Source organism: Bison bison, unplaced genomic scaffold (genome assembly GCF_000754665.1).
Source record: "Bison bison bison isolate TAMUID 2011002044 unplaced genomic scaffold, Bison_UMD1.0 scf7180017864178, whole genome shotgun sequence".
Classification (NCBI taxonomy): Eukaryota; Metazoa; Chordata; class Mammalia; order Artiodactyla; family Bovidae; genus Bison; species Bison bison.
Window position 1 is genome coordinate 344320 of NW_011494750.1, and position 9101 is coordinate 353420.

At 50.3% G+C, this 9101-nt stretch overlaps 1 protein-coding gene across 1 annotated transcript in view; it reads right to left on the minus strand.

Annotated features, from left to right (window-relative positions):
* The window catches only part of SYT13 (synaptotagmin XIII), a 38959-nt gene extending 30099 nt beyond the window's left edge, over window positions 1-8860 (minus strand). Inside the window, exon 1 of the mRNA XM_010842447.1 lies at window positions 8678-8860. Coding sequence (XP_010840749.1) covers window positions 8678-8860 — 183 coding nt within the window. The remainder of the gene's footprint in view (window positions 1-8677) is intronic.
* Between the last annotated feature and the right edge of the window lie 241 nt (window positions 8861-9101).

Below are 9101 nucleotides of genomic sequence, written 5' to 3' on the forward strand. Positions count from 1 at the left end.
TTTTTTTTTTTTTTTTTTTTTTTTTGGCCGCACCTCATGGGAAGGATCTCAGTTCCCCCACCAGGGACTGAACTCAGGCATAGCAGTAAAATAATCTAATCCTATCCACTAGACCACCAGGGAACTCATGAAAGTATCAATCTTAATTCTGTTTGAAAAGCAGTCTTCACTATCCTGCCTCCATAACTCACACCCCTTTCATCAGGCTACTTTTAGCAGCAAGTTCAAAACTGTGTGGTTTATAATGATTTTCCAAGTAAAATGTGCTCCCCCGGGGTATTATCTCATTGGTCTTTGCAACAGAAGATTTTTAAAACTGTTTCCAATGTCAGCTGTGTGAACCGATGCTTGAAGGGCAGGAAGACTCCACGCCCTCCAGGCTTGTCTTGATGCCCTGCCTTGTCACTGGGGGTGAGCACAGAGATTCTTCCACAAGCTCAGCACCTTCTCCTGCTTTTATTTCTGTGCTTGTGATTTTTACGTTGGCTGCAAGCAGAGGCGGTGGCCCCAGGAGTCTCCTTCCCATTCATCTATCGGTCCATCCAATGACTCATGCAGTCAGTCATTCAGTGTTTCTCCTCACTTCTCTTGCTCTCTGCCATCCTGCTCAGTTTTTCTATGAAGGAAAAGTACGTCTTGAATTAACGAGAGGAGGGTGGGCAGAGTCAATGAAATATATCAAAGTACCCTAGGGTCTCCGCCAAATGGGTTAAGACTCAATTTCACAGATTTTCCATGGGACGCTCTTCCCCTTTTCTCTTATTTGTATATGCATGTATACATATTCACATCCATGTGTGCACGTATTCATATATGCAACCACCCCTCATTCTTTGACTCTAATCTGTTCATGGAAACAAGCCTGCCGGGCCAGTGAATTTCAGAGAGCAGTCACTTGCATTCCACTGTTTTAAATGGGAAAAATTAAAATGCATTCCGAGTCCACCCCAAACATCAGTCAGGTTCCCAAAATATCACTATAAATCACTGCAATGCCCTTAAACACCATGTAAAACTCTCCTAGGAATGTTCTATAATATGAATCAATTAAAACACCCTTTTCTTAATTAGCACTTAGGGAACTCCTCGGTGGGAAGGTCTATTTTTGTGCAGTGAATAGACATGGTAAGCGATCAAGGCTCCTCCTCCTGGCATCACATTGGCCCAGTGATGCCCATGTGAAGAAATGTCGCTGAGAAGTAGTAAATGCCACCTCAACTAGACCTGAGTTTCTAGAGCCCCCAGGAACCTAGGTGAAGCAGATGGGGACCCTTGAGGGACTAAAGTTTTGAGGGGAAAGGATAAGGAAGGTGGCGATGATAACACGCACGGGGATCATCCACACAGAGTCTGCTTTCTCCTTCTGACTCTGGGGTGGTCGGTCTCCTTTCAGCTTGCCTCCTTTCTTTGTCTTCTGGGTCTGCAGCTTCCCCATCCTACCGGTCTCTCCCCTTCCTTCTGCCTCCCCCTTAAGCCCATCTGATTTCTAGTTTGGGTGTTTCTCCCACTGTGCTCTGTTGGTCTCTCTCTTTCTCTTCCTGTACTCCAGGCACATGAGAGGAATCTGGGCCAGTATCTGAAAATCTAAAAATGTCGAAAGATGCAGCAGCATTTTCTGCTGGAGTGAACAAAAGGTGCTATTGAGCCGTCAGTCACATGAAGAGAGGAGCCATGAGCCTGAATTATCTACATGCTGAACCAGAGGAGAAACTAGAGAGGGAATAAGACGGGACGGGTCTGGGACCTGTCACTGAGAAGGACTAATGGACACAGACCAAAGGTCCGCAGTATGTTTCAAAGAGCCTAGTGCTTCCAGTGGGCATGTGCTCATCTCCCTGAAATAATCCATGCTGATTTCTTGATGCAAAATTCATACTGTCTTCCCTGTTACTAAGCAACCAGCCCAAACATGTTTACTGTGTAAATTTCTCTGGAGGGCCTGGGGCCGCACCCAGTGCTCGAAGCATGAAGGATGCAAGAGGCACAGAAGCCAGCCAAAGCTTTGGGAAAGGTTTTAAACTGACCTGCAAAGATCCATATATTGTAGACACTTTTAGGCCATACCTGGGGAAATGCAGTGGCTCAAGTAAAATTTTGACTATTTTTTTCCTGCTAATCTCCAGCCTAGTGGTCAAAGATGTGGACTCTGGAGCCCGACTTCCTAAATGTGATTCCCAGTTCTGCTACGGAATAAGTTGCTACAGAGTAAGTTCCATGTGTAAAATGGATGCAATAAGTATGCATATATCAGGGCTATTGTGGGGATAAAATTAATATGATTAAAGAGCTTACAATAGTGCCTGGCACACAAGAACTCAATAAACCTTAGCTATACTATCACTATTCTTTATTACTCTATGGAAACGGATATACTTTTTGTTTGTTTATATCAATAGGAGAGTTTATCGGCTGGGAGATCAGCTAAGAAATCAACTCTTTAAAAGGATTGAGAATCCAAGGTCAGGCCTTCCGGCAGTCCAGGGTCAAATCAGTTCCAGGAGTGGGGTTAGCAATTCATGTTGGCCTCCTGTGATCACTGAAGTACCAGGAGACCTCGTCAGGGCAGCCAACAAGAACTGGAGACAAGCCCTACTTTGGGGCAAAGTTGGAGGTGCCTATCCTAAGGGTCTCCCATGGCCCCCTGAACCTCACCTGTGATATGCTTAATGACAACTGCTGGCTTCATTGTCTGCTTCCTTGCTTACAAGGAAGAGCATACACCTGTCTTTTTACCGCTATGGCCCAGTGCCTAGAATATGTTCATTAACCTTTAATGAGTGAATTTAATAGTTGCTGAAATGTAGTGCTGGGGCTCTGATCCATCCTCTCTGCCAAGTCTACATTTAGACAAGTACTCTGAGAAGACGTTGCTCCAGGGGTCTAAGGAAGAGGAAAACAGGCAGAAGCATTAATCAGGCCGCGCTGATGTTCCCCAGGCCCTGGTCTGAGGGAGGAGGCAGCTGCAGGAGTAGCAGCAGAAAGCAGACAGGGCTGAGGAGTGGTGAATAACAGACCACAAAAAGGAGGGCCGTGTCTTGATGACAGCCCCCAAATCCTCCTATTAAAAAACACTGGCTTGATACTAAAACAATATTCATAAACATTACATCACAACTTGACAGATAAGAACTTTACTGAATTATAACTACATTCAGAAAATACACAAATCATAAATGTAGAGCTGTATATGCTTTCTTTCATAAAGTGGACACAGCTGTGTAATCAGTACCATGTCAAGAGGCAGAGCTTATAAACAGAAGCTTCCCCACTCTGCCCCAGGCATTACCTGTCCCCAGTGGAAACCCCAGACATAAATGGGCTTGATTTCAAATCTAGTGGAAATGGAATCTTAACCATGTGCATTCCTTTGTACCTTTACTCTCTTCTTCAGATGTTCTGATATGATTTAAATCAAAATATACATTGACCGTCACGTGCCTATTATCTACTGGATATCGTCAGAGGTACAAGGAAAATAAAACACAGTTCCTAATCTCAGAGAGGGGGAAAGACTCTACTATACATATGTTGCTTGATAAAAATACAGCACATATTTAAATTATTTCTTAAAAACATCGAATCTATTAGGTGTTTGCTCTGGTCAAAATGTTTATGCCCCTCGAAAAATTCATATGTTAAAACCTAACCTGAAAGGTGATGCTATTAAGAGGTGGGGCATTGGGGTGAGCAGCTGTGAGGGTGAAGCCTTCATAAGAGGGATTAGTGTCCCCATAAAAGTGACAGAAGAGAGCTTCCTGCCCCTTCTACCCCGTGAAAGGTGAAAGTGGAAGTCACTCAGTCGTGTCCGACTCATTGCGACCCCACGGACTATACGGTCCATGGAGTTCTCCAGGCCAGAATTCTGGAGTGGGTAGCAGTTCTCTTCTCCAGGGGATCTTCCCAACCCAAGGATTGAACCCAGGTCTTAAGCATTGCAGGTGGATTCTTTACCAGCTGAGCCATTAGGGAAGCGCAAGAATACTGGAGTGGGTAGACTACCAGCAGATCTACTCTCCAGCAGATCCTCCTGACCCAGGAATCAAACCAACCAGAGTCTCTTGCATTGCAGGTGGATTCTTTACCAGCTGAGCTACTGGGGAACCAGGTGAGGTTACAGCCAAAAGTCTAGGAAGCAGGTCTTCACCAGACACTGGGTTGGCCAGAGCTTTGATCTTGGACTTCCCAGCTTCTAGCTCCATGAGAAATAAATTTTTGTTTATAAGCTACCCACTCTGTGGTATTTTGTTACAATAACCTGAATGAACTAACACAGTGTTCCATCAATAGTCACTTTGCTTCTCAACTCTGCTGGAAAGAAGGTAGGATTTTAGAGTTTGGTAGTAAGTAGCAGTAGGAGCTGGGAGATGTGGATACAAGAGACCTGGGGACCACTGCTGGGGGGCCCTAGGAGGAAGCCTTTGACCGCTAGGGGACAGCAGCAGGGTTACTCTGGGAACCTCTGAGATGCATCTGAGAAGATTCACATAAGGGGACAACAAGATAAGCGCCAGATGGGAAGAAAAATCACACATTGAAACTAAAGCTTTCTGAGAACAGAACCCAAGTCACGCTGAGGCATCAGGGGCACCAAGCTGTGGGGAAGGACAGCTCCCCCGCTTGCTCAGTAGTCATGTAGGTTCACCAAAAGGAGGGCTTCATCTGCAAGGACCCAGAAATGCAGTGAGTGGCAGCCTGTGCAGACAAGCATGAAAAGGAAATTCTGGGGGACGGAACCAATGGGTCTTGCTGCCTGTCACTAATAGGTTCAGCAGCAGCAGTGAATTAAAATGATCACATACACATATCCCACATCTGACCCTCCTCTGTCTCGTGGCTCAAGCATTCGGCCATCACTGCATAATAACCAAGCTTTGAAAGCTGGGCTGATAACAGAAAACGAGGTCCCAGGTGATCCCAGGTCACAAGGATGGTGTAGTGAGACTGAATCCCTCTCCCCCTCCATAAAGGACGGCACACAACGGGGCGGAGGGGGTGAGGGATTGTGTAAGAAGGCAGGAAAAGGGTCCACGATGTACATTTCGGAAAAACCAAGAAAAAGAATGAATTGAAGCCAGCTGGAGGCGTGAACAGCAGTGAGAGTTTGCACCTTGGCCACCTCCCACTCAGCAGAGACATTGGATGAGTTTCTACGGTTGTTTAGAGAAGCCTATGGTACCTCCTCTGAGTGCTTGAAAAAGCAGCAAATAAAAGACACAGGACTACAACAGTCCACCTAGTAAAATCAATCTTGGAAATAGCTACACATGTGCCTGTTTATTCTTTCATTAAATAAAAGGATCTCGCGGGAGATTTAATAAGTGCATAATTTAGAATTAGGGATGAGCATAAACACTATCGAAAAGCTGTGAGGTACTCTGAAACTACCCGTGATTTCCCTTGAGGACCAAGTCACAGGTATTGTTCATATTCCTGTGACGTGTTGTTAATACTCCTATTTACAGAAAATGCTAAGTTTCAGGTAGAGGCTCATGAAAATGGAGTTTTTTCCTCTCCAAGACCATGAACCCCTTCCATTTTTAGCTACAGACTCCCTGTTGGGATCTGTGGATCTCAGGTGAAGAACCTGCAAGGAAAACTCCAAGTTCTTTTCAAAAGCACTATAAACTTTAACTTCAGCTGACCACTCATGGCCAGAAATTAGATTCCCCAGGCATAGCTAAGAAATCCAAGGAGTTTTTTCCAGCAACCACAACCAGCAACTTACAGAGACACCCCAGTTCTCCTGGTTACAGGAATCCAGAACCCTCTTCCCCAGCCCCAATGCCCTCTCTGTTTAAGAAGCATCTTCTGAGAACCTTCCTTACCAGACTCTTCTCCTCTTTGTCGACATGTGCCAAGCCCCTCGCCCTGCTGCCATCTGCCCTACCACCACCTCCCTTTACTTTTTTTGAAATGTCAACATGCTGTCTTTTTTCTCTGTGTACTTTATCTGGGTCAGCGGCTGAATCAGTCTGAGCACAACGGTAGCCAAACCAACATTGTGAGATCTCAACTGCATCACGTTCACACCTACAGATTCACATCCAGGTGCCCAAATCCTCATCACTGAGGGAACCAAGTGAGGGATGTGAATGGATGGGTCTCACGTATCAACAGGGGCTTCCCAGGTGGCTCAGCATCAAAGAATCTGCCTGCAAGGCAGGAGACACTGTTTCGATCCCTGGGTCGGGAAGATGCCCTGGAGAAAGAAATGGAAACCCGCTCTAGTATTCTTCCCTAAACCATCCCATGGACAGAATTAGCCTGGCAGGCTACAGTCCATAGGGTCACAAAGAATCGGACATGACTGAGTGACTGAGCACGCACATATCAACAAGCATTTATTGTGACCCTGTGAGCCAGCTCTGGGTTGCAAAATATATCTACATTTGAAGAAATAACTCAGACAATAATCTCCAATGGCTGGGCATGGGATGCCTTAATATTAGTCAATAATTTCTCATTGGGCACTTACTAGGTTTCAGACACTGAGTAGGTGCTGGGAATGAATATTGTAAGTAAGCAGATACGAAAAATCACATCCAACTGTCACAAACGCTACAAACAGAAATAAGAAGGCATAGTATGGAGGGTATAATGGGGGAGGGGGGCTTTGTTACATGTGGCCACGGGCAGAATCCTCCCCCTGAAGAGGTGAAATGCAAACAGAAGGAGACCCACAGGATGAGGAGGAGCCATCTCTGTGAAAAGTCAGAGGAAAATGGGAGGGGTTGGCGTCTTCAAGAAGGATAAAAACCCAGGGGAGCTGAGACCGTCCGTGATGGGGGGCACTCGCATGAGCTTGGCTGGAGAGGCAAACGCGGGCCACACCAGACAGGCAAGACCGTGGGGTGGAGTGGCTCACAGCATGGACTCCAGAACCAGACCAGCTTAGAATCAGGCTCGGGAACTTCTAGGGCTGTGTGGCCCTGGGCAAACTCACCCACCCTCTCTGAACCTTAGCCACATTATCTACGTCTATAATTGAGTGGCTAATTGCATTAGGTGTACAGCACTTAGAGCCCAGCCCCGGGCAAGTGCCAGGCTACGGTGTGCTGTGGTCTGTTCAAAAGCTCAGTGAGAAGCTGGGGAGGATTTCAAGCCCGGGAGACGCAGGATCTGGTTTGTCTTTAACAGATCATTGGCCGCTGCTTGGGCTACTGGTCCTCAAGAAGACAAAGAGCTGGAAGTGATCCCGGAGGTCATTTGCACCAACAGTGGTCCCAGTGATTCTTTCTGGGAAGGGGCGGGGGGGGGGGGCAGACAATGCCTGAAGAGCTGCCACGGAGAAAGGCAGAAGAATGAATGGCTGTCCCTCAAGTGTGCCGAGTGGGAGTGGAGGTTGAGGCCTCCATGTTTGGAGAAGAGCTTGTCCAGCAGCCCCCAACCACGGACCCCCGCACAGGCCCCGTGGGGAGCCCGCTGCTCCCATTTCAGACAGCCCTGGATCCCACATGCCCCTGCCCAGCTGACCCCGGATCCTGCCGGCACCAATGTCACTTTGCTGGGATCCCAAGTCCCTCAAGGACAGCAGCCATTTCCTTCCCCTCTCACAGTGACTGACAGGGCCCCCGCAGCTGGGCCTGAGCTTTTGAATAATTGATTGGCAAAAGGAAGGCGGGGGCACGGCTCTGTAGTGCCGGTCCTGGAACTCTGAGCCCTGGAAGGAATCAAGGGGGCCCAGGGAAGTCGTTAAGTCACCTCCCTCTTCCCCAGGGGGGGCCTGCCTTCCTCCAGTCTCTCTGGCCAGACCCTCCCTCCCAGGTCTGCAGAGGACTTAGCCTCTGCCACTTTGGGGATATGTCCTGGACTTCACAGCCCATGTAGGGCAGTCCTCCCAAACCTTTCTCAGACCCCCTTCGGCTGCAGTGTACAATGGGGACCCCACCCATTTTCTGCCCAGAGAGGCCCTGGGGGACGAGCTCATGTGGAGATAAAAGCCCTCCCGTCTCCAGAGACATCTGCAGCCACATCGGTGGGGAGTGGAGGGTTGGAGGGGGGCTCAGAGCTACTCCCTCAGGCTGGCTGGAGCTGAGGGCTGCTAGGGGGGGTGAGGGTCGCCCAAGCCCTCCATACTCACCTGCCTCTCCAGACCCCAGCACCCCCAGCCCAACCGCCCCTGCCCCGCTCCCACTGCAGCCCCCGCCTGCCACCCCCTCTCTCCCTTCTCAGCTCGGTCAGTGAGCTCCCCTGCGCCAGCGGCACAACGGGCCCACTCTGTTCTGTATCACCCTTTCTCTTCTCCCCAAATCCTGGGGCTTCTCCTTCTCAGTCATTCCCCTCTTCCTCTCCCCTAAGCCTCGCAGCCCCCTGCCCCAAACCCTCAGAGCCTCCCTGTCTTATTACTCACCCCTCCAACTCGCCTCCCAGCTCCGATTTCTATCTAAGCCCCCTTTCCCACTCACTCCCATGCTTGCACCTTAGGCTTGCTGGCCCCTTTCCTCCTGTACCCTAGCCACCACCACCCCACCCCCCAGGCCTTTGGGACCCCCCGCCCCCGCCCCAGGGCCTCTGAACACATCCGCTGTCCAAACACGTCCGCTGTCCCCACTCCCAGCCGGGCTCTGTCGCGCAAAGAAGAACGCCAACCATTCCTTCCCATCCACTCCCCCCGCCGCAGCCGCCAGGGAGACCCCCCACCCAAGCCCCGGGGAAGCCGAGGCCCACGGCCGCTCACCTGTTGGGCGGCCCGCAGCACGCTGGGCTTCGCCTTCTCCGGGTCGGGCTCCAGGTCTCGCTGCAACACTCCCTTCTTGGGGTGCATGTGCCGGCACAGGCAGGTGACCCCGCACAGCGCGAGGATGCTGGTGGCCGTGCCCAGCGTGGCGCCCAGCGCGATCACCGGCACCGACAGCACCATGGTGCCCCGCTTCCCCGCACCGGGCTCGGTCCCGCCGCCGCGTGCCTCCCCGGCCTGGGGTCCAGGCGCGCCAGCCGCTCTCCAACCGCCGCCGCCGGAGGGGCGGAGGGGCGGAGGGGCGGGCAGGGAGGGCGGCCCGAGGACGTCAGAGCGGGAGGCTGGACCCGGAGCTGGCTGGTGCGGCAGCGTCAGCCCAGCACGTGACCCGACCCCCCACCCCGGCCCAAGGTGGATCCGCTCA